At 54.8% G+C, this 24,193-nt stretch overlaps 3 protein-coding genes across 13 annotated transcripts in view; 2 read left to right on the top strand and 1 right to left on the bottom strand.

Moving 5' to 3' along the window:
• Nucleotides 1-304: 304 nt before the first annotated feature.
• Nucleotides 305-15,258, bottom strand: MMP25 (matrix metallopeptidase 25). 5 transcript variants are annotated; one of them, XR_013411445.1, is made up of 10 exons: nt 14,366-15,258; nt 13,821-13,953; nt 10,914-11,049; nt 10,512-10,804; nt 3,832-4,008; nt 3,648-3,732; nt 3,380-3,511; nt 2,707-2,907; nt 2,372-2,629; nt 305-2,212 (listed from the first exon to the last, which is right to left on the bottom strand). XR_013411445.1 is itself a non-coding variant. In XM_001091146.5 (10 exons), exons 1-10 carry the CDS (start codon nt 14,462-14,464, stop codon nt 1,941-1,943), a joined length of 1,689 nt encoding a protein of 562 aa, XP_001091146.2. In that variant the 5' UTR covers nt 14,465-15,258; the 3' UTR covers nt 305-1,940. The 5 variants fall into 5 exon arrangements, 4 of the variants coding, with proteins under 4 accessions (XP_001091146.2, XP_077841460.1, XP_077841459.1 ...); XM_001091146.5 differs by having other exon boundaries at nt 2,707-2,859; nt 3,429-3,511; XM_077985334.1 differs by having other exon boundaries at nt 2,707-2,859; nt 3,429-3,511; nt 14,152-15,028.
• Nucleotides 6,079-7,174, top strand: LOC106994931 (uncharacterized). Its single transcript, XM_077985345.1, is given in 2 exon segments — nt 6,079-6,660; nt 6,662-7,174. Coding segments are annotated over 2 exon segments (822 nt in total). The 5' UTR covers nt 6,079-6,217; the 3' UTR covers nt 7,041-7,174.
• BICDL2 (BICD family like cargo adaptor 2) overlaps nt 14,943-24,193 on the top strand; it is a 24,876-nt gene continuing 15,625 nt past the window's right edge. Inside the window, exons 1-3 of one of the 7 annotated variants that reach the window (XM_077985337.1) lie at nt 14,943-15,579; nt 20,668-20,883; nt 22,396-22,467. The gene's annotated coding sequence lies outside the window, so the exon portion shown is untranslated. Of the gene's footprint in view, nt 15,580-20,663; nt 20,884-22,395; nt 22,603-24,193 lie in introns of those variants that run through there. The other 6 variants (XM_077985338.1, XM_077985340.1, XM_077985339.1 and 3 more) reach the window with 6 other exon arrangements.

Here is a 24,193-nt window from a genome sequence, read left to right as displayed (position 1 = left end):
AGCTGGGATTACAGACATGCACCACCATGCCTGGTTAATTTTTTTTTCTATTTTTAGTGGAGATGGGATTTCTGCATGTTGGCCAGGCTGGTCTCAAATTCCTGACCTCAAATGATCTGCCTGCCTTGGTCTCCCAAAATGCTAAGATTAAGGTGTAAGCCACCACACCCAGCCCCACTCTTCCTTCTTAGATTCTCCATCAACCCTGGATTCCTTCTTCTGCAAAGCAGGGAGATTCAGGTCGTCCAGTTCCCGCCACCACACTTCTCCCTAAGTCCATCAATGCTCAGAAGAATGAAAGGGCTTTTTGTCCATTCATTTTTATTGTCCTGACTGGGATGAATAAGTTTCTAAAATACAAATTTCTCCCTCCTCATACATGGAAAAGAAACTGACAGAGGCCCAAATCATTTCCCAGCAGCCCAGAATTCCCAGGTAACTGACTGACCAAAGTCTCCTGCCTCTGTCCTCATGCTGATCTGTTTGTATGAGAAATTGGGGGAAACCATTCCCTGGTCGCGGGGATGGCTGCCCACAGCCTCAGCTCCAGGAAGCACTAGGGGGTCACGGAGGCTGGACAGCAACTTAGGAAGTGGCCCCCAAGTGACTACCCATGGGGGTCAGGCCGTCAGTGTGGCTCTGTAGAGAAGATATGAAGAGATTGGTCCTGGGATGGGGGAACACTTCAGAGCCACAGAAACACCACGAGACAGTCAGCTACTGCCCCCCACAATCCCCGCAACTAGTTAAAATGCAGATTCCTGACCCCACCCTGAGTGAGGATTCAGGGTGAGGTGTGGGATCTGCAAACTTAAATTTCCCAGTGATCCTGATGTGGGATAGCCTAGAAAAATAGTTCCAGAGGCAATCATTTAGATCCTAAAACTGTGGGGAGTAGGGACAGGGTGAATCAGGTGCCCCCAGGTTCCACCCACCCCTCACTCTAGAACTAAGGCCTTCCAGGAGAGAGTGCTGAGGGGGCAATGACCAGGCCTGAGCCACGGTTCCGTCCCTGTCTTTCCACCAGCATTGAGTTGATGGGAGTTAAGCTGTTCTCTCCAGGGTGCAAGCAGGGAAGGGGTTCTTGGGGATAGAAGGGTGCTCCATTCAATGGGAGGCAGTTCTGGGCCCAGGGAGGTGCCCAGGCTGGGTGGCCTGAGGAGGAGGAGATGGGCGGCAGGGGAGGAATGGAAACAAGGTTAACAGGGTCTGGAGAGCAAGGATCATCCCTCCAGCCACTGATGCCACCACCCAGGACGTGGCGCATGGGTCCTCAAGGGTGGTATCTGGGCTGGTTCCGGGTCTGGGTCCCAGGTTCCCACCAATGTGGCAATGACTGTAGAGGGGCATCGTGGGAGCAGAACGGGGTGAGAAACTGCGGGTGGGAGAGGGCAGGGCCCAGCTTCGCAGTAAAGCCTGTCCTCTAACGACCCAGGAACGCCAGGCACAGTGGCCAGGCAGGGCGGGGCTGCGGAGAGTCCCGGGACTGCGCTCCGAGAAAAGCTGCCTTTTCCTGGAAAAGGACAGTCCTTCGGGGGCAGCTCGCGGCCAGGGACCGCCGACCCTCCGGGTGAGGCCGCAGACCCGCCCCTTGTCCTCCCCGGGCTCGGTCCTATCCCCCGGGCGGCTGCCGCGAGGGAACGACGGGGGCGGCGACCGACACGTGGACCCAGCGCGCGCGCGCGCGCCCCCTGGCGGCCGGTTCAGGTGGCATCGCAGCGGGCGGGAGATCCCGCGGAGACTGAGCCCAGCGCCAGGGCGACCAGTCCCCGCTGCCGCCGCCCCTGCGCGGGAGATCCACCCCGCTTAGTCCGCGCCCAAGCCCCAGTCTGTGGGAACAGACAAGGGGCCTCCGCCCAGCGCCTCACAACCCCCGACCAGGTCCAGCTGCGGGGGACTCGGCCGTGGCGGGCGCTGTTCCGTCTGGATCGCTCCCCCCATCAGCAGGAGGCGACAACCCTCACCAGCAGGGGCAAGAGGAGCAGCGGGAGGGGAGCGGGCCGCCGTCCTGCGGCCTGGTTGAGCTCGCACTGACAATCGCAGGCTCTGGACTCGGGGGTCGCTTTGGGGGGCCTGGGGGCGCGGGGACCAAAACTTGGGGCGGGGCAGTCCAGCCAGTTGGGACCCATGGGCTGGGGGGCGTCCGGCTCGGCCTTGATGCTGTTCTTGGGGAAGCGCCAGTAGTGGGCACCCTTGAAGAAGTAGGTGTCACCTGGGAGAGCAGAGCTTGAGTCCCGGTCCCGCCCCGCCCCGCCCCCCCTCCCTGCTGCCCAAGGACCCCCATCCCCGCAGGGTGGTCTCCATGTCCCCATTCCCCACACCCCTCTCCCCACGCCAGGCCCAGTAACCCGCAGGTCACCGCGCTTCCCACCTGCGTTGCTGACGGTGACATCGTCAGGGGAGGGGGGCGCGCCTTCCCAGAGGCTCAGGTCGCGAGGGTAGCCAGGGTCCGGGCGCGCCGCCGACTCATCGTAGCGCCAGTACTGCCGGCCGCGGACCAGGTAGGTCTTCCCGTTCTGTGGCCACGAGAACACGGCATCCACCTCCTCCCCGGGGGGCAGCCCCAGCTCCGTGAGCGGCCGCGCCCCGCGCTCCAGCTGCCGGTCCTGGAACACCCAGAACTGGGGCCCTGCAGAGCGGAGGCCGGGAGGTCAGCGTGGGCTCCCCGCGCCGGCCCCAGCGCGCTCCACGGCCGGCCCCACTCACCGCTGAAGAGAAGGATTCTGCCGTCTCCGTGCCGGGCATAGGCGGCCTGCACTACCCTCACCTGGGCAGGCAGCCCCTCCCAGAAGCGGTGCAGCCGCGCAGGCCGCGGGGACACCAGCTGTCCAGAGGGCTGGAGGCGCCAGAACCAGGGGCCTGCAGGGCACAAAGGGGTTCACAGGAAGGCATGAGACAGCAGGAGGTCTCCTCCCGCAGCGTGTGTGGCTGGGTAGGGAGGGGTCCCATCTGGAAATCAAGGGCGCAATGGATCTAGGGTGACCAGCCCATCCTGGCCTGCCTGGGACTTTTCCCTTTTTAGCACTAAAAGTCCCAGGGCCGTGCCTGGTGGCTCAGACCTGTAATGCCAGCACATTGGGAGGCTGACAATGGAGACTCACTTGAGCCAGGAGATTGAGACCAGCCTGGGCAATATAGTGAGACCCCATCTCTACAAAATAAAAAAATAAATTACTAGCAAGGCATGTTGGCATGTGCCTGTGGTCCCAGCTACTAGGAAGGCTGAGGTGGGAAGATCACTTGATCCCCGTATTTTGAGGCTGCAGTGAGCCATGATCACACCACTGCACTTTGGCCCAGGCAACAAAGCAAGACTCCGTCTCAAAGAAGAAGAAAAAAGTTCCACTTCCAGGGTAAGCCCACAACCCCAGTGGGTCACTGAAGTGGGCAGGAAGCCAACATACATGAGGCCACATGAAATGACTCACCTTTGAAGAAGAAAGTTTCCCCTCGGATGTTGGCGATGGCGTCAAAATTGCCCTCACATCGATCAGGGATGGGGAAGGATGGGCTGGGGAGGAAAGGAAAGGTGAGCGGGGTAGGGGGCTTGTTTCCTCCAAGGCGGAGACACCCACCATCCCCATCTCAGAGGACACTGAGGCTGGGCAGCTGGTCACCCAAGGTCACCCATTTAGTGGGGGACTCACCTGTCTGGGGGTGAGACTGGGGGCCGGGGAGGAGGAGCCAGGGGTTTCCTTGTGGGCTTGTCATATGGGGTTTGGGGTGCCTTCCCTGTGGGGAAAGAGTCAAGCAAGTGTGGGTCCCCTGGCCTGCTGCAGAGGACACTGGATGGGGCAATGATGGTTTCACGGCGGGTCCCTCTCCTCCTACCATAGAGCTGCTGCAGGCCATCACGGTCATCCGGAGACAGGCGGTACTTGTCAGGGTTGCCCACCGGACCCTGGTAGAAGGGCCTCATAATGGAGTTGGGGGCTGAGGAGTGGCCCAGGCCCAGGGCGTGGCCAAACTCATGGACAGCCACGGCAAACAGGTCCGTCCCCTCGCCGTCTGCAGGAGAAAGTGGACGGAAGCTGAGGCTGCCCCTGCCTGGGGAAAGGGGGCACAGGAAGGCCCTGCGAGTGCGGCTATGGCCAACAGGAACAGCAGGACACCCTCCAGAGGTGGCCCCAGCCTCCTCTGCCCGGGACCCCCCTGAACTCTCCATCATCCCTGTCTCGTCACCCAGTCAGCATGGCTGTGCTGGACACTGGACCACAAGGCTGAAAAGACCCAGAGAACACGCAGAGGAAGAGGCCACCTTACACACAGATGGAGCCCCTCCTCTGGGAAGGGAGCACTTTTTGCACAGAAGTTTGAGGGGAGGAGCTGGATGTGGTGACTCACACCTATAATCCCAGCACTTTTGGCGTCCTGGGTGGGAGGATAGCTTGAGCCCAGGAGTTCAAGACCAGCCTGGACAACATAAGGAGATCCCCATCCCTATAAAAATAAAAATAAAAAAATTAGCCAGGAATGGTGGCGCACGCCTGTAGTCCCAGCTACTCAGGTCCCAAGTTGAGGCAGGGAGGCAGGAGTATTGCTGGAGCCCGGGAGGTCAAGGCTGCAGTGACCCATGACCGTGTCATTGCACTCCAGCCTGGACGACAGAACAAGACTCCGTCTCAAAAAAAGAAAACACAAAATAAAAGAAACTTGAGAGGGCGGTGGGGCGAGGGCAGGAGCCTACAAGGTGCGTGCCATTCTCTGCAGACAGCCCCAGCCCTGGGAGCATCCCCTCCTCCCAGCTACAGTCTATGGTCAGCGACTCCCACCCCTCTCCCCCTTGCCACCCCCATCCGCTGGGGATGTAGGTCCATGTCCTCGACCCAAGACCTTCTCCCATTCCTGCCTCCTACCCCATTCCTACCCCCATCCCTCCTCAAGTCATACCCCTTACATTCCTTGAGTCCTCCATCCCCCCTCCCCATCTCCCTGTCCACAGCCTCTACCCCTCCTCATCCTACCCTGTACCACCCCCACCCCAAGTCTTCCTGCATCTCCTTGGGAACACAGAGCTCCTCTGGCAGGCACTCTCAGACCACAGCCTGCTGGCCCCAGCACCCGGCCTCACTCCCAGCCTCTTCCCACCACAGCAGCCTCTTCCCTCCAGATTCAGCTCAGGTGCTCAGGACCGCCAGGACCCAGAGGATTCACATGCCAGCCTGGCTGAAGCCCAGCTCCTCATCAACTGGTGAGCCGCCTGCTGCCTCCTGCTCCGGCTGCTGAGAGGCCAGAAGAGACCAAGACAGAGACACAGCCCCGCAGCACCACAGGGAGGCCCCGATGGCCCCATGCGGATGAGTTTCATGGCCATCTCCAACTAAGGTCAGCACTGTTCAGGGCAGGCTTGTAGGTAACGACCTGGTGAACTGAAAAGCAAACTTATCGCACTCGCTAAAGCCACTTGCTGAGCGTCTAAGCATGAAACGTGAGTCCTAAGAGGGGTAGCAAACACGTTTTCATTCACTTCTCACCAAACCTGTCTCCTAAGCCCATTTTACAGAGGAGGAAACTGAGGCACAGAGACTTCAAGGTAGGTGGCCAGGTACCCTGGCTCTGCCGGCCTGCCTTTCATCAGGGGTTTCAATGGTCTTGGTCAAATCACATCTGCACTGATGAATTTCCCTGTCGACTGTAGGTTCTCTTGTTGCTCTGAGTTCTTTTTCTGAGAAACTGGGGGAAGTTTGGTGTTTCAATCAGAGCGATATCATTCATCTCTCACCTTCTTCCCTGCCTTGTCTCTCCTTGGCCGTACTGAGCTTCCGGACCCTGCACCCCTTCCTGCACCCTTGTCACGCCATGCATCTCGGGGAAATTACACAACCACAACTGTGCAGCCCCAGCCCTACGAGATTCTCAGAGGGCAGTCCACAGGGGCCCCAGTACCTCCTATCATCCTTGCCCCAGGCTCTGGCAGGCAGCTCCTGCACGCTTCCCTCAGCCCCATGGCAGGCTCACAGCCCCTCGAGCTTCCAGTCAACCCCAGCCCCCAATTCTCAGATGATAAATGTGTTTCCTGTTTCATCAAGACAGGACATCAATGTTATCTGTAACTTCCGGTGCACTGGGGCACACAGCTGCATCTCCCCATGCTCACCTCCTGCCTCTTGCTGTGCTCAGTGTGAAGACTTAGCCTGGATCACCTCCTCCAGGACAAGAACAACCTACCCTCATCTGTCCATCCAATCTACCCACCCATCCATCCCTGCCTCTGGACATGTATCCTTCCATCCATCCATCCCCCGCCTCTGTGCATGCATCTGTCCGTCCATCCATCCCTGCCTCTGTGCATGCATCTGTCCATCCATCCCTGCCTCTGTGCGTGCATCTGTCCATCCATCCATCCCTGCCTCTGTGCGTGCATCTGTCCATCCATCCATCCCTGCCTCTGTGCATGCATCTGTCAGTCCATCCATCCCTGCCTCTGTGCATGCATCTGTCAGTCTATCCATCCCTGCCTCTGTGCATGCATCTGTCCATCCATCCCTGCCTCTGTGCATGCATCTGTCCATCCATCCCTGCCTCTGTGCATGCATCTGTCCGTCCATCCATCCCTGCCTCTGTGCATGCATCTGTCAGTCCATCCATCCCTGCCTCTGTGCATGCATCTGTCAGTCTATCCATCCCTGCCTCTGTGCATGCATCTGTCCATCCATCCCTGCCTCTGTGCATGCATCTGTCCATCCATCCCTGCCTCTGTGCATGCATCTGTCCATCCATCCATCCCTGCCTCTGTGCATGCATCTGTCAGTCCATCCATCCCTGACCCCTTCTTTGTATCAGCTCATCCAGTGTTCAGTGCTCACAACTCCCTCATCCTAAGACGCTCATTGGACCTATTCCCTCCCCTCACCCCACGCGGCTCTCTGCCCTCCCTTCCCAGTCAAGTTCTCCAGCCAGTGGTCTCAACTCAATCTTCACTTCCTCTGCTCCTCTCATGCCTAAGCCCACTGTGGCCTAAATTCTTCCCCAACGCGCTGGGTCTACAGGCACTAAAAAGGTGACTTTGTCCCTGGATGACCAAATACAAGCCAATGTAATTTACTGGGCTTGTTTTTGTCCCAGCCACGGCTGACCACTTCCTCCTTCACTCTTGTTGTTGATCACCTTTGGGCTCAGTCTTTCTCCATCTCTGTTGATGCCACCTACCCCTTCATGGTGGGGTTCTCTGTAGCTCTGTATCTGACCGTCACGTTCCACCCTTTCCTCCCAGAAGCTTGCCAGCCCCCATGGACTGCTGGCTCTCAAGGCGGCCACTAGCCCAGCTCTGACAGCAGATGGCAATGCACACTATGTGGCCCGGGGCAGGCCCTGTGCTGAGAGGCACGGGTGAATCGCTCATTTCATCGGCAAGCCCATGCCACCAGCAGGCACCATTCTCCTTGCATTTCTCAGGCGAGGAACCTGAGACAATGAGGTGAAGGAAGTTATTCATTACGAGGGGAAGAACCCTGACTTACTTGAATTCAACTTTGAAGCCCACATCCTCCTTTTGTGTGTGACAGGGTCTCACTGTGTCACCCAGGCCGCAGTGCAGTGGTGTGAACACAGCTCATTACAGTCTCAACCTCCCTGACTCAAGCAATCCTCCCGTTTCAGCCTCCTGAGTAGCTGGGACTACAAGCATGTGCCTCCACGCCTGGCTGAAGCCCACATGTTAATGTTGCGGCACACAGCCTCCCCAGCTTTTGCCTCGCCCAAGCCCTCCGCAGGACCTAGGCACCTCCCTGGCTGCCCCTCTCCCCCCGTCACTCAGGCTCCCCAGCAGCCCACAGCCAATGTAGTTAATATGGGGCTACAAAGAGCTGGGCCTGGCCTCAGGCGGGATCGCCTCCCTGGCATTGCCATCCCTGCTGCAGAGCTCCCATGGGATCAGGCTCCAGCTGAGACCACATCCTCACTCAGCTTCTAGACTGTTCCTGCTTACCATCGCCCTCAGCACATGGCCCCTGAGAAACTGCTTGCACAAGAATTTCCCTCTGGAGCTCCACCTCTAGGGAACCTGACCTCAGACAGAGGAGACCAAGCTCTAGGGCAGGATCCTCAACTTCCTGGGCCCCACCTGCATGGCCAGCCCGGAGCTCTGCAGACTCCCACCCAGACCTGCACTCATGCCTGCCTTCTGCAAGCCTGCTCCTCCCTCTCCCACTCTCCCACCTGCATTAACAGCACCACTAGGACACCATCCTCCAAAGGCCCCAGCCTCATCTCTCCTGTCACCAGGATCCAGCCAGATCTCAATCCGTGCCCATCGTAACTGAACCTCCCTTAGATCCATTCACTGCCCCCTTCCCCGGGAGCACACTCCACCATCTCGTGCCTGGACCGTGCGAGAACTTCCTGCCTCCCTGCCTCTATCCTACCCCCGGACCCCGCTGAAGTTGATGATAGTTCCAGAATGCAAAACCCCTTAATGATTCCCCAACTGAACAGTCTTCCACATGCTTTCAAGGTCCTTGGTGATCTGGGACCTGCCACCTTCTGCAGTCTCCCTACTGATGCCATAGTTTTGGCGTCCGGCCTCAGATGTCCCGGGTCATTTCCCTGTTCACTGGCTCCTCGTACCCTTGACTGAGCTGACTCGCTGCCTTCCTATTGGATCTCAACCCTGTGTGCCCGGGGAGAGCGGAACCCTGTATGTCTGGTCTTGTGCTAGTAGGCGCTCAGTGTGTATGTGTGGATATTCACATATATATATATTTGAGATGGAGTTTTGCTCTTGTTGTCCAGGCTAGAGTGCAGTGGCACGATCTCGGCTCACTGCAACCTCTGCCTCCTGGATTCAATAGATACTCCTGCCTCAGTCTCTCCAGCAGCTGGGATTACAGGTGTGTGCCACCACACCCGGCTAATTTTTTGTATTTTTTAGTAGAGACGGGCTTTCAACATGTTGGTCAGGCTGGTCTCAAGCTCCTGACCTCAGGTGATCTGCCTGCCTGTGCCTCCCAAAGTGCTGGGATTACAGGCGGAGGCAACGGCGCCCGGCCTATATTCATATATATATTGAGGGAATGAAGTCACCTCCTCTAGGAAGCCTCCTCTTGCCCAAGAGCTTTGGGCCAACATCTCTGAGCCCCTGCAGGCTTGAGGACTTCCTCTGCTGGGACTCTGTGCAGCTGTGTCACTGTGGGTTTTGTCATTGCCAGTCACTCTTCTGACTCAGCTGCCAGGTAGAGGTTTGTTTTCATCTCTGTAAGCCCCCAGCTCTGCATTGGAGCTAAGCACCTGCTAGTCCTCTGTGATGGTCAATTTGGCCCAGCTGTCGTGCCCAGCTGGTTGGTGAAACACCAGTCTAGATGCTATGGTGAAGGTGCTTTGTAGATGCAATTAACATCTACAATCAGTTGACCTTAAGTCAAGTAGATCATGCTCCATAGTGTGGCTGGGGGTGGGGCGGGGGCAGAGCCAATCGGTTCAAGGCCTTGAGAGCAAAAGCTAAGGTTTTCTGGAGAGGAAGGAATTCTGCCTCCAGACTGTCACTGAAATCCAGAGTTGCCAGCCTGCCATACAAATTTTGGACTTGCTAGCCCCTACAATCACATGAGCCAATTCCTTAAAATAAATCTCTTTACATACACACACACACACACACACACCCCTCCCCACACACACATACACACACAGACACATCCCACACACACACATCTTATTGGTTTTGTTTCTCTGGAGACCCCCTAGATGATAGAGCCTCCATCAATAAATATAACTTAAACCTAATTATTGGCCAGGAGTGGTGGCTCATGCCTATAATCTCAACGCCTTGAGAGACCAAGATGGGAGGATTACTTGAGCCCAGGAGTTCAAGACCAGCCCTGGCAACACAGTGAAGCCTGGTCTCTACAAAAAATTTTAAAACTAGCCAGGTGTGGTGGTGCACATCTGTGGTCCTGGCTACGTGGGTGGCCGAGGAAGGAGGATTGCTTGAGCCCAGGAGGTGAAGGCTGAAGTGAGCTATGATCGTGCCATTGCACTCCAGCCTGAGCAAGATAATGAGATCCTGTTTCTACAAAAGGTAAAAAAAAAAAAAAAAAAAAAAAAAAGGCCAGGTATGAAGGTGTGCACCAGTGATCCCAGCTACTCTGGAGACTGAGGTGGGAGGATTGCTTGAGCCAGAAGTTCATGGTTGCAGTTAGCTCTGATTGCACCACTGCACTCTAACCTAAGGAACAGAGCGAGACCTTGTGGGGTTTTTTTGTTTTTTTTTTTTTGAGACGGAGTCTGGCTCTGTGGCCCAGGCTGGAGTGCAGCAGCGCGATCTCGGCTCACTGCAAGCTCCGCTGGGTTCACGCCATTCTCCTGCCTCAGCCTCCGGAGTAGCTGGGACTACAGGCCACCCGCCACCGCGCCCAGCTAATTTTTTGTATTTTTAGTAGAGACGGGGTTTCACCGTGTTAGCCAGGATGGTCTCGATCTCCTGACCTTGTGATCCGCCCGCCTCAGCCTCCCAGAAAACTTATTCTGGCCGAGACCAGACCTGGCAAGAGGATCTCTCATAAGAAAGGAGATTTTACCTGTTGACCCAAAAGTCCAGGTCTCCTCATCGTCAAAGTGAGTGTCCCCAGAGATGGGGTGCTCCCCGGGGAAGAAGGCATGGGCTAGGGTGCCCCCCAACCCGTCGAAGGGGTAGCTGTCCTGGTGGAAGGCGCGGGCAAAGTCGATGAGGATGTCGGGCTCCTGGCCCTGGGAGGAATCTACCTCATGAAATGTGAGGTCTGACTCCATGCCCCAGGCCATCAGGGCATAGTTCATGAGGACCCGCACGGTCTCCTGGCTCAGTTGGGAGCTCTGGGGGAAGGAACGTACCCTGGGGAGAGGGGAGCAAGGCGTAAGGGTAGCCGTGGAGGGAGTAGGCAGCCATTCAAAGCTGGAGCCCAGCAGGCAGACCCAGGGTGCGGGTGGGCCCCGGGACCTACCTCCATGTCAGGGTTCGCTTCTTCCACACGCTGCCGCTCAGAGCATACCTGCGACGTCGCCTGACCAGCCCCGCCACCCCCAGCACGTCAGGCAGGGAGCAGCGGGGCTTTCGCATGGTGGCCACTGTCTCTGGGTCTGTGGGAGACATTTGGCGATGTGGGGGAAAGGGGTGCACAATAGGAGAGCCTGCCTTAATCATAGCACCAGTCAACTTTCTACATGGGAAAACTGAGGCTCAGAGGGCTTAAGAAACGTGTCCTCGAAGGCCCCACAGCCCACATTTGAACCCAGGCAGTCTGTCTCTAGAAGCCAGCTCCTACCAAGCTATTCCCACTGCCCTTTGGAGCAGCGTCACTTGGCCTGGGACAAACTGGCTGCATGCAGGTGGTGCTCAGAGGCTCAGGCCAGGATTTCGCATCCAGCTTTCCTGGGCCCTGGTGGGCAGACTCTGGAGAAAGGAACCCTGGGTATGTAGTGAGGACCTTTGAGGCTGGAACCCTCTGGGAGCTGTGCAGGCCTCACACCATCACTGCCAAGCTCTCCTCAAACCCAGATTAAGTCCAAAGTCCCCAGGCCGGCTGGGTCTCTAGCCTCCTGTGGCAAGCCACCTCCTCCGGGGTTAGGTCTCTCCGGGGTCCCCTTTCCCAGTCAGGCTCCATCCCCAGTAGCCTCATTTCCAAATTAAGGTCAAACTGCATCTCATTTGTTGAGACAGCAAATAGTAGTGAAGGACATATAGATGCCAGACACTGTTCTAGGCTGTTCGTGAGTCACCAGGACAGAGAAAGGGCCTACCTTTCCTTGTAGTGAGCCAGATCCTTCAAATTCCCTCTTCTTACCCACTTAACCCCACAGAAGAGTTCCTTGGCCCTGCCTCCAAAATATACACCCCGAATCTAACTACTCCTGGCCACATATGCCACCCATCCTCCTGCCACCATCCCTCGTGTGGACTCCGCAGCCATCTTCTGCCTGGTCTCAGGGCTCCTGCCTTTCGTTCTCCATCAGGACTCAGAGGAAGCTTAAAACTGCAAGTCAAGGCCGGGCACAGTGGCTCATGCCTGTAATCCCAGCACTGTGGGAAGCCAAGGTGGGCTGATTGCTTGAGACTCAGAGTTTGAGACCTGCTTGGCCAACATGGCAAAACCCTGTCTCGACTACACATAAAAAAAAATTAGCTGGGCATGGTGGCGGGTGCCTGTAGTCCCAGCTGCTCAGGAGGCTGAAGCACGAGAATCACTTGAACCTGGGAGGCAGAGGTTGCAGTGAGCCGAGATTGCACCACTGTACTCCAGCCTGTGCAACAGAGTGAGACTCTGTCAAAAAAAAAAAAAAAAAAAAAAAAGAACTGCAAGTCATACCAAGTTCCAAGTTACTTCCCTTCTGAGAACACTTGCGCAGTTGCTAATCACCGTTGGAATCAACCCCAATCACCTTTCAGGGCCCTTGGCTGAGGCCTCTCGCCAGAGCTCTTCAATGCTCCTTTCGCTCCAGGCACACAAGCTTGTGCGTGCCATGGGGTCTTTGCACTTGCCCGGGACATTCTTCTTCCACATCTTCCCATGGCTGGTTCCTCCTCTTTGTGGTCTCAGCTCATATGACACTTTTCAGAGGGACCTACCCTAACCTGACCAGCCCCTCGGTGCCAATAGCATTTTATTTTTTTCCAAACACTCACCACTATCTGAAATTATCTTGCATATTTATGTTCTTGATCTGTCTCTCTCTCCCTCGAGAAAGTTAGCTCCATGAGAGCAGGAACTTTACCTACTTTATTTATCACTATACCATTGGAGCTGAAAGGGCATGCCATCTAAGAGATGCTCAAAGTATATTTTGTTAGAGAGACTGGATCTCCATGTGTTGCCCAGGTTAGAGAACAGTAGTGCAATGATAGCTCATTGCAGCCTTGAACTCCTGAGCTTAAGCAATCTTCCCACCTCAGCGTTCTGAGTAGCTGGGACCACAGGCCTATGCCACTACACTCGGCTAAGTTTAAAAAAATCAGGCTTTAGGCCAGGTGCGGTGGCTCACGCCTGTAATCCCAACACTTTGGGAGGCCAAGGCGGGAGGATCACGAGGTAAGGAGATCGAGACCATCCTGGCTAACACAGTGAAACCCCGTCTCTACTAAAAATACAAAAAATTAGCCGGGCCGGGTGGCAGGCACCTGTAGTCCCAGTTACTCGGAGGCTGAGGCAGGAGAAGGGTGTGAACCCGGGAGGTGGAGTTTGCAGTGAGCCGAGATTGCGCCACTGCACTCCAGCCTGGGCAACAGAGTGAGATTCCGTCTCAAAAAAAAAAAAAAAAAAATCCTTAGAGGGCTGGGCACGGTGGCACACCTGTAATCCGAGCACGTTGGGAGGCTGGCCACCTGAGGTCGGGAATTCGAGACCAGCCTGACCAACATGGAGAAACCCCCTCTCTACTAAAAATACAAAATTAGCCTGGCGTGGTGGCGCATGCCTGTAATCCCAGCTACTCAGGAGGCTGAGGCAGGAGAATCACTTGAACCTGGGAGGCAGAGATTGCGGTGAGCCAAGATCCTACCATGGCACTCCAGCCTGGGCAACAAGAGCAAAACTCTGTATCAAAAAAAAAAAAAAAAAAAAAATCCTTAGAGAGTGGGAGGCGTCTCACTTTGTTGGCCAAGCTGGTCTCAAACTCCTGGCCTCAAGCAATCCTTGAGTCTCCGCCTCCCAAAGCCCTGGGATTACAGGCATGAGCCACCAGGTTCTTGATAAATGCTTATGGAGAGATGAATGTCTGAGGCCCTCTGGGGTTGGGGCCTGAAATCAGCATCTTCACAGCTCCGTGTTCCAGGAGCACGCCGAGGTCTAAAGACTGTAGGGCGGTGGTCAGGCTGTATGCAGAGGCAGGGCTGGGGAGGGGTGGGGGCCACCTACCCATGCGGCCGGTCTCAGGCAGCCCCGCGAACCTCTGCATGACCTTGATGGCATCGCGCAACTTCGCAGGGCTCTGCAGCTGGGCCTGGGCAGGGTTGGGTGGCGGCAGGTAACCATAGCGCGTCAGCCAGTCCTAGGGCATCGGAGGGGACAGGTGAAGCGGGCTGGTGAAAAGTATGGGCTCTCCCTGCCCACCACCATCCTGGCAGCCCTGCCCGTCTCAGGCACTCAGAGCCGAGCGCCCCAGCCCCGGATGCCTGCCTGCTCCCCTCCGGAGGTCCCCACTTCAGTCCCGGGTTTGTCAGTCTTTGTCTGGACTTCAGCTCCTCACCTCAGCTCCTTTCCAGAGCTCCAAATCCCAGCCCCAAACCTCCCCACAGACCAAGAATCTGGGAGCCCAGACTCCATCCTCAGTCACTCTTTGGATATTGGAATCTTGCCCCTGCTTTCTCCGGACCCAGGAGTCCGGACCCGGTTTCCCTCTCAATCTCCCTGCAGACCCCAAGAAACTGCAGACCCCAAGAGCCTGCGGACACCGCGCTCACCACACCCAGGCTCACGTCCTGCGCCGAGGGCTTCGGGGCGCGCGCGGGTGGTGGCAGCAGCGGGAGCAGCAGCGCCAGAAGCCGGAGCCGCAGCCGCATGGCGCGCCCCAGCCCTGGCCGCCGGCGGGGTTCGAAGGGGGCCTGGCTGGGGCCTCCCCGGGAACCTGGGGAAAGAGATCCGGGTCTGGAGAGGGCCGGGGGCACCCGGCACGGAGCAGGGAGGGATGGGCTGGAGGGCTGGGGTATGTTCGAGGGTCCTGGAAAGCGCGCAGTGGAGTCAACGGAGGGTCCAGGAGGGCCAGGGTCGCGCCGCTGGGTGGGGTGGGCCTGGGAATCCCAGGACGGTAGAGAGGACGCGGGAGCGGCGCAGCCTCTCGGGGTCCCGGGGCTCTGCGCCGGCGGCCCCTCCTCTCTGGGCGCGAGCTGAGGGCTGGGTGGGGCGGGCCGGGCCGGGCGCACCCCGATAAGCGGTAAGGGCGCGGCAAGGGAAATGGCCCAATCTTCGGACGTCCAGGGACAAGGGGCGGGCCAAGAGGTGGCCCCTGCCCGACCCAGAGACCCTCCTCCGACGCAGGACGCCCGGGCGGGGGCCGGGGGTCCACGGCTCCAACTCCCTCGCTCGCAAGTTTCTCTTCCTAGATCCCCCCTCCTGTGGGACTCCCCGGGGCAGGGTTCGCTTCTGCTTTCTTGAAGCCGCGCGGCCTGGGGGAGGGCGGCCCGGGCCTCCGACTTAGCCAGCCCTCCCCATCCCTGTATCCCGCCCCGCTCCTTCCCCCCAGGACCGGTGCTGCGGGTTGTCTGAGAGCCGGGGGGATTTCCGGGCAGCAGGAGGCTGGGAAGGAAGCCTCCTTCCCTACGGGGTCCCGATCCGCCCTCTGCCCCGCCAGCTCCAGCTGTGCGCGGTTGCAGCTGCCAGAGGGCCGGATACTCAGTCCCCCAGCCCACGTGGGCTGCGCGCGGGACTCGGCTTGGGCAAGCGGGGGTTTGGGCCGCTCTAGATCCCAGGAACAGGAGCTGCTCTGCGACTGCGCCCGTCTCCCCAGGTGCCGGACATTTAAATGCAGCAACCACTGCGCGGAAGCCGCAGCGCCGGCCAGTGCCGGGAGCCGGAGACCGGGGAGTGAGTGGGCGGCGGAGATCCGGGAAGCTGAGACCTGGGGGTCTGCGAGCCACCCCCTTCCGCGCAGAGACCACAGGGCTAGGAGGCCGGACAGGTGGGGAAGGAACTGGAGGAAGAGGGCGGGAGGCTTCCTGGGGAGGGCGGGTGGGCGAGTGTGAGTTACTAACTGCTCAGTCCTGGAGCAGCTGAGGTGCACCCGCCGGGGCTGCTCACAAAATAAACAGCGAGCAGGATGCGGAGCTGGAGATGCAAAGGCAAACACTGCGATCCAGCGCCGGCTCGCAGGGGCCGCCAGAAAAAAACACCACGGACTGGGAGGCTCAACCAGAAGTTTACGTTCTCACAGTTCTGGAAGCTGAAAGGCCAAGATCAAGGTGCCTGCGGGGCTGGTTTCTCCTGAGGCCTCCTCCTGGGCGTGCAGATGGGCGTCCTCTTGCTGTTCCCGCAGACGGTCGTTCCCCTGTACCTGCACACCTCAGAGGTCTCCACTTTTTATTTTTTATTTTATTTTATTTTTTTTTGAGACGGAGTCTCGCTCTGTTGCCCAGGCTGGAGTGCAGTGGTGCGATCTCGGCTCACTGCGAACTCCGCCTCCCGAGTTCACGCCATTCTCCTGCCTCAGCCTCCAAGTAGCTGGGACTACAGGCACCTGCCACCAGGCCCGGCTAATTTTTTGTATGTTTAGTAGAGACGGGGTTTCACCGTGTTAGCCAGGATGGTCTCCATCTCCTGACCTCGTGATCCGCCTTCCTGGGCCTCCCAAAGTGCTGGGATTACAAGCGTGAGCCACCGCCCCGGCCATCGACCTATTGTAAGAAGTCAATCATGTTACAAGGGACCACCCTAAAAGCCATCTTACAAGGGACCACCCTAAAAGCCTCATTTTAACTTAATCACTTTTTGATCAGCTCTATCTCCAACTACAATCACATTCTGAGGTATTGGGGCTTTAACATACAAATTATTCTTCTCTCTCTGGTGTTTTTGTTTGTTTTGTTTTGTTTTTTGTTTGTCTGTTGGTTTCGAGCTGGGGTCTTGCTCTGTCTCCCAGGCTGGAGTGCAGTGGTGTGATCATGGCTTACTGCATCCTCGAACTTCTAGGCTCAAGCAGTCCTCCTGTCTCAGCCTCCCAAGTAGCTGGGACTACTGGCCCAAGCCACCATGCCCATCTTTTTTTTTTTTTTTTTCTGGTAGAGATGGGGCCTCCCTGTGTTGCTCAGGGGTTTCTTGAACTCCTAGGCTCAACCAGTTCTCCTGCCTCAGGCTCCCATAGTGCTAGGATTACAGGCGTGAGCCACCATCCCGGTTCAACATAGGAATGTTGACAGGGCACAATTTATTCCATAACAGATCCCATGTTTGTCATCAGATTGGCAAAATTTTAAAGTCTGACAATGCCAAGTATTGGCCAGGTGTGGCCCAGATGAAATTTGTGCTGTAGCCAGGTGTGTGGTGACTCACACCTATAATCCCAGCACTTTGGGAGGCCAAGGCAGGAGGATCCTTTTTTGTTTGTTTGTTTTTTTGTTTTTTTTTTGAGACGGAGTCTCGCTCTGTTGCCCAGGCTGGAGTGCAGTGGCCGGATCTCAGCTCACTGCAAGCTCCGCCTCCTGGGTTCACGCCATTCTCCTGCCTCAGCCTCCCGAGTAGCTGGGACTACAGGCGCCCGCCACCTCGCCCGGCTAGTTTTTTGTATTTTTTTTAGTAGAGACGGGGTTTCACCATGTTAGCCAGGATGGTCTCGATCTCCTGACCTCGTGATCCGCCCGTCTCGGCCTCCCAAAGTGCTGAGATTACAGGCTTGAGCCACCGCGCCCGGCCGGCAGGAGGATCCTTTAAGGCCTGGAATTTGAGGGAGACCCAGCCTGGGCGGCATACTGAGACCCCATTTCTACCAAAAATGGAAAGAAATAAATTGATGCTCTGCAGGAGAGGCAACATTTGTTCATATAGAAATAAAATAAATAAATAAAAAGAAATTCACTCTCTGCAGATAGAAGCATGTTTTGTGATTTACCCTATGTCCCAAATTTGGTTCAGATTAGAGACCAATAAGGCCACAAGCACACCAAGAGAATAAGAAGAGTTTGATTACTCAACGATGAGGCTTTCTGGGAGAGCAGAGTGGGCTCCCAGGCAGCTCTGAAAGTGGTTTGAGAGAGCAAGGAGGGTTTTGTTGTTGTTGTTTTGTGTGTGTGTGTGTGTGTGTGTGTGTGGTTTTTTGTTTTTTGTTTTTTAATGGAATCTCACTCTGTCGCCCAGGCTGGAGTGCAGTGGCACAATCCGGGCTCACTGCAACCTCCATCTCCCAGGTTCAAGTAATTCAAGGAGGGGCTTTTATTGTTGTTAGGGGATAAAGTGGGATGAAGGTCCCTTCCAACCAGTCAGGGCTTTCCTAATTTAAATTCCTCTGTAGTGCAAGGGAGAGAGCACCAGGGCCTTCGGATTAGCTTGCCTAGATGTGGGCACAAGGAGAAGAGAGGCAGGGGCTTTAAAGCTGCCAGCTGTAAAACATCAGAAAGGGAGTCGGATACTTTATTACCTAGTATAAATTAAAGCCTATGCGTTAGGCCAGGCATGGTGGCTCATGCCTGTAATCCCAGCACTTTGGGAGGCCAATACAGGCAGATAGCTTGGGCCCTGGCGTTCGAGACCAGCCTGGACAATATAGTGAGACCCTATCTCTACAAAAAATACACAAATTAGCTGGGAATGGTGGTGCACACCTATAGTGCCAGCTACTTGGTAGGCTGAGGCAGGAGGATCACCTGTGTCTGGGACATTGAGGCTGCAGTGAGCTGTTCCTGCACCACTGCACTCCAGCTAAGTGACAGAGTGAGACCCTGTCTTAAAAATAAATAAGCTGGCCGGGCGCGGTGGCTCAGCCATGTAATCCCAGCACTTTGGGAGGCCAAGGCGGGTGGATCACGAGGTCAGGAGATGAAGACCATCCTGGCCAACACGGTGAAACCCCGTCTCTACTAAAAAGATAAAAAAATTAACCGGGCGTGGTGGCGGGCGCCTGTAGTCGCAGCTACTCGGGAGGCTGAGGCAGGAGAATGGCATGAACCTGGGAGGCGGAGCTTGCAGTGAGCTGAGACTGCGCCACTGCACTCCAGCCTGGGTGACAGAGAGAGACTCCATCTCAAAAAATAAATAAATAAAATAAAAATAAAACAATAAAATAAATAATCCAGGCAAGGTGGCTCATGCCTGTAATCCCAGCACTTTGGGGGGCCGAGGTGGGTGGATCACTTGAGGCCGGGAGTTCCAGACCAGCCTGGCCAACGTGGCGAAACCCCATCTCTACTAAAAGTACAAAAAATTAGCCAGATGTGGTGGCACTCACCTGTAATCCCAGCTACTGGTGAGGCTGAGGCAGGAGAATCACTTGAACCCGGGAGGTGGAGTTTGCAGTGAGCCACGATCACACCACTACACTCCAGCCTGGGCAACAGAGCACGACTCTATCTTGAAATAAATGAATAAATAAATAAAAATAGGCAGGCACAATGGCGTGTGCCTGTAGTCCCATCTACTTGAGAGGCTAGGGTGGGAGGATCGCTTGAGCCAGGGAGATGAAGGCTGCAATGAGCCATGATCATGCCACTGCATTCCAGCCTCAGTGACAGTGAAAGACCCTCTCTCAAGAAAATAATAATAAAATATGAAGATAATACCTGTGCTTTGAAAACCAGCTTGGCTATACTGACTAGCGTCGAAGGGCCGGGCATCTGTGATCAGGATGGCTGCCATTCCTTTGCTGCTCCTCTCAGTAGAGGTGGAATCTCATCTTCTCTGCCTGAGCCTGGGCGGGCCTCAGTGCCTCCCTTGACCAGCAGAATGGTATAGAAGTGATGGTTCTAGGACATCCAAGGTAGGTCTTAAGAAGCCTTACAGCTTCTACCAAAGCCTTCCGGAACCTCATATTAGAAGAAGTTGGCCATGATATAGGAAGTCTGGGACAGACCTGCAGTGAGGAGGTCCAGGCAGGCCACATGCAGAGGCTGTGTGGAGAGCGAAATGCTGCCGGGCCCCGCTGATCCAGCCATCCAGCCCAGGCACTCGACATGGGCATAAACAGCCCCAGCCATGTCTCCCTGCAACTTAATGAGATCATGGCAGCAAGAACTGCCCAACACAACTCAACCTGCCTGCAAAACTGAGAGAAAGAAAAGCCAATTGTCTTTTTATTTATTATTTATTTTAAGGCAGGGTCTCCCTCTGTCATCCAGGCTGGAGTACAGTGGCACAATCACAGCTCACTGCAGCCTCCACCTCCTGGGCTCAAGTAATCCTCCATCTTAGCCCCCAAGTAGCTGAGACTATACACATGCACCACCATGCTCAGTTAATTTTTATAGAGTTGGGGTCTCATTGGCCAGGCGTGGTGGCTCACGCCTGTAATCCCAACACTTTGGGAGGCCAGGGTGGTCAGATCACAAGACCAAGAGATCGAGACCATCCTGGCCAACATGGTGAAACCTCGTCTCTACTAAAAAAAACGAAAAGTCCCAGCTACTTGGAAAGCTGAGGCAGGAGAATTGCTTGAACCCGGAAGGTGGAGGTTGCAGTGAGCTGAGATCGTGCCACTGCCCTCCAGCCTGGCAACAAAGTGAGATTCCGTATCAAAAAAGAGAGAGAGAGAGACGGGGTCTCACTATGTTGCCCGGGCTGGTCTTGAACTCCTGGGCTTAAGTGATTCTCCTGCCTCAGTCTCCCATAGTGCTGAGATTACAGGAATGAGCCACTGCTCCTGGCCACAAACTGTTGTCATAAGCCTGTAAATTGTGGAGTAGTGATGCCACAAGAGATTACTGGAACTCTCACCCACTAATTTGACTTCTAGGTGGTGACAGAGTGAGAATTCCGCCGTGTGTCTATGGAGATCTATGTACAAGGATGTTCTCTCATACTCCTATGAGAAATGGGAGTGGAGAAATACTGGGAGTTTATTTTTATCATATTACGTTCTTTATGTTTGTTTGTTTGCTTTTATTTATTTATTATTTTTTCTTTGTGTTTTGGGGGGGTTATTTTTGTTTTTTCATCTTTTTGTTTTGTTTTTTTCTAGGAGTTTAAACATTGGATGGGTTACTATACAGTGGTTAATAAACTCAAGCTCAACCCAGATGCGTCATCCTGGATACATCTCAGAAATAATTTTTTTTTTCTTAGACAGAGTCACGCTCTGACACCCATGCTGGAGTCCAGTGGCGCAATCACAGCTCACTGCAGCCTCGGACTCCTGGGCTCAATTGATACTCCTGCCTTGGCCTCCCAAAGCATTGGGATTATAGGAACAAGGCACTGCACCTGGTCTTAGAAACATTTTAGAAACAACTGCCTGAATTATTCAAAACATGTGAATGCCCTGAAAGACACAGAAGATGGCAAGGTGACTAACCCCATCTCTACTAAAAATACAAAAAATTAGCTGGGCGTGGTGGTGGGTGCCTGTAGTCCCACCTACTAGGGAGACTAAGGCAGGAGAATTGTGTGAGCCCGGGAAGCAGCGCTTGCAGTGAACCAAGATCGCACCACTGCACTCCAGCCTGGGCAACAGAGCAAGACTCTGTCTTAGAAAAAAAGAGAGACTAAATAAAAATGACAGCTAAAGGCCGGGTGCAGTGGCTCATGCCTGTAATCCCAGCACTTTGGGAGGCCGAGGCGGGCAGATCACGAGGTCAGGAGATCAAGACCATCCTGGCTAACACCGTGAAACCCCGTCTCTACTAAAAATACAAAAAAATTAGCTGGGAGTTGTGGTGGGCATCTGTAGTCCCAGCTACTCGGGAGGCTGAGGCAGGAGAATGGCATGAACCCGGGAGGCGGAGCTTGCAGTGAGCCGATATTGTGCCACTGCACTCCAGCCTGGGCGACGGAGCAAGACTCCATCTCAAAAAAAAAAAAAAAAAAAAAAAAAAAAAAGATGGCTAAATGAAATATATGACCTTGGATTGGATCCTGGATTTTTAATTGTTTTCTTTTTGAGACAGAGCCTCGCTCTGTCACCCAGGCTACAATGTGGTGATGCCATCTTGGCTTACTGCAGCCTCTGCCTCCCAGGTTCAATCGATTCTCAACCTCCGGATTAGCAGGGGTTATGGGTGTATACCACCACGCCTGGCTAATTTTTGTTTGTTTGTTTGTTTGTTTGAGACGGAGTCTTGCTCTGTCGCCCAGGCTGGAGTGCCGTGGTGCGATCTGGGCTCACTGCAAGCTCCGCCTCCTGGGTTCACGCCATTCTCCTGCCTCAGACTCCCGAGTAGCTGGCACTACAGGCGCCCGCCACCACGCCCAGCTAATTTTTTGTATTTTTAGTAGAGACGGGTTTCACTGTGTTAGCCAGGATGGTCTCGATCTCCTGACCTTGTGATCCACCCGCCTCGGCCTCCCAAAGTGCTGGGATTACAGGCGTGAGACACTGCGCCTGGCCTAATTTTTGTATTTTTAATAGAGATGGGGTTTTACCATGTCGGTCAGGCTGGTCTTGAACTCCTGACCTCAGGTGATCCACCCACCTGGACCTCCCAAAGTGCTGGGATTATAGGCGTGAGCCACCGCACCTGGCCTGGATCCTGGATTTTTAAAAAAGTAATCTAAAAAGGGCATTCCTGGGAACATTTGAAAGTGGGAACATGGGCTGTATATTAGATACGGTCATTGTATCTATTTTACCAGTGTTCACTTTTTTGAATGAGATAATGTTCGAGATTATGTAGGAGAACATCCTTATCCTAGGGAGATGCCAGCTGAAGTAGCCAATGGTTTAGCAAAATGTTTATGGGTGTGTGTAGGCTGAAAGGAACATAATGCAAAATCTAATAGAATATTCATCGTTGTAAGCCTACTTGGAGGCTATTCGTTGCACTATTCCTGCAACTTTTCTTTTCTTTTCTTTTTTTAGAGACAAGAGACAAGGTCTTGCTGGCTGGCGTGGTAGTTCATGCCTGTAATCCTAGCTCTTTGAGAGTCCGAGGTGGGTGGGTTACATGAGGTCAGAAGTTCAAGACCAGCCTGGCAAACATGGTGAAACCGCATCTCTACTAAAACTACAAAAATTAGGCCGGTGCGGTGGCTCACACCTGTAATCTCAGCACTTTGGGAGGCCAAGGTGGGTGGATCACCTGAGGTCAGGAGTTTAAGACCAGCCTGGCCAAAATGGTGAAACCCCGTCTCTGCTAAAAATACAAAAATTAGCCAGACATGGCCGGGCGCAGTGGCTCAAGCCTGTAATCCCAGCACTTTGGGAGGCCGAGACGGGCGGATCACGAGGTCAGGAGATCGAGACCATCCTGGCTAACACGGTGAAACCCCGTCTCTACTAAAAATACAAAAAAATTAGCCGGGCGAGGTGGCGGGCGCCTGTAGTCCCAGCTACTCGGGAGGCTGAGGCAGGAGAATGGCGTAAACCCGGGAGGCGGAGCTTGCAGTGAGCCGAGATAGCGCCACTGCACTCCAGCCTGGGCGACAGAGCGAGACTCCGTCTCAAAAAAAAAAAAAAAAAAAAAAAAATTAGCCAGACGTGGTGGCGCATGCCTGTAATCCTAGCTACTCGGGAGGCTGACTCACGAGAATCACTTGAACCCAGAAGGCAAATGTTGCAGTGAGCTGAGATCACACCACTGCACTCCAGCCTGGGCAAAAGAGTGAGACTTTGTTTCAAAAATAACGATAATAATAATAAATACAAAAATTAGCTGGGCGTGGTGGCACGCATCTATAATCCCAGCTACTCAGGAGGCTGAGGCAGGAGAATTGCTTGAACCCAGGAGGTAGAGGTTGCAGTGAGCTGAGATCACACCATCATACTCCAGCCTGTGCAACAGAGAGAGACTCTGTCTCAAAAAAAAAAAAAAAAAAAAAAGGCCGGGCGCGGTGGCTCAAGCCTGTAATCCCAGCACTTTGGGAGGCCGAGACGGGCGGATCACGAGGTCAGGAGATCGAGACCATCCTGGCTAACACGGTGAAACCCTATCTCTACTAAAAATACAAAAAAACTAGCCGGGCGAGGTGGCGGGCGCCTGTAGTCCCAGCTACTCCGGAGGCTGAGGCAGGAGAATGGCGCAAACCCGGGAGGCGGAGCTTGCAGTGAGCTGAGATCCGGCCACTGCACTCCAGCCCGGGCTACAGAGCAAGACTCAGTCTCAAAAAAAAAAAAAAAAAAAAAAACAGAGAGGGTCTTGCTGTCTTGCTCTGACTGGAGTGCAGTAACTATTCACAGGCTCCATCACAGCACACTGCATCCCCCACTCCTGGAGAGTTGGAAAGAAAAAAGGAAAAAAGAAAGCAGATTAGTGGTTGCCAGAGGCTGGGGTGGGGAAACAGATGGACTGCCAAGGGGCAAGGACAACTTTTTGGGGTGATTCATCATGATTGTGGTGGTAGTTTTGTTGCTGAATATATTTGTCAAAACTCGTCAACTGAAAGACATAAAATTGATAAATTTAATTATATGTAAAGTGTTCCTTGTAGTGGGTTAAATTGCATCCCCCAAGCTGGGCACAGTGGCTCACACCTGTAATCCTGGCACTTTGAGAAGCTAAGGCCGGTGAGTTACCTGAGCTCAGGAGTTCGAGACCAGCTTGGGCAATATGGTGAAACCCCATCTCTACTAAAATACAAATATTAGCCAGGCATGGCAGCGTGCACCTGTAATCCCAGCTACTCAGGAGGCTGAGGCAGGAGAATCGCTTGAACCTGGA

Source organism: Macaca mulatta, chromosome 20 (genome assembly GCF_049350105.2).
Source record: "Macaca mulatta isolate MMU2019108-1 chromosome 20, T2T-MMU8v2.0, whole genome shotgun sequence".
Classification (NCBI taxonomy): domain Eukaryota; kingdom Metazoa; phylum Chordata; class Mammalia; order Primates; family Cercopithecidae; genus Macaca; species Macaca mulatta.
Note: the sequence above shows the minus strand (reverse complement) of the source record. Positions and strands in the feature narration are given on the sequence as shown.

What these genes read in the sequence shown, in the direction of transcription:
- MMP25 (XM_001091146.5), bottom strand. Translation starts at nt 14,464, where the DNA reads ATGCGGCTGCGGCTCCGGCTTCTGGCGCTGCTGCTCCCGCTGCTGCCA. An exon ending in CCAGTCTCACCCCCAGACAG is followed by an intron (nt 3,512 to 3,647) that starts GTGAGTCCCCCA and finishes TTTCCTCCCCAG; the next exon opens with CCCATCCTTCCCCATCCCTG. An exon ending in CAGAATCCTTCTCTTCAGCG is followed by an intron (nt 2,630 to 2,706) that starts GTGAGTGGGGCC and finishes TCCGCTCTGCAG; the next exon opens with GGCCCCAGTTCTGGGTGTTC.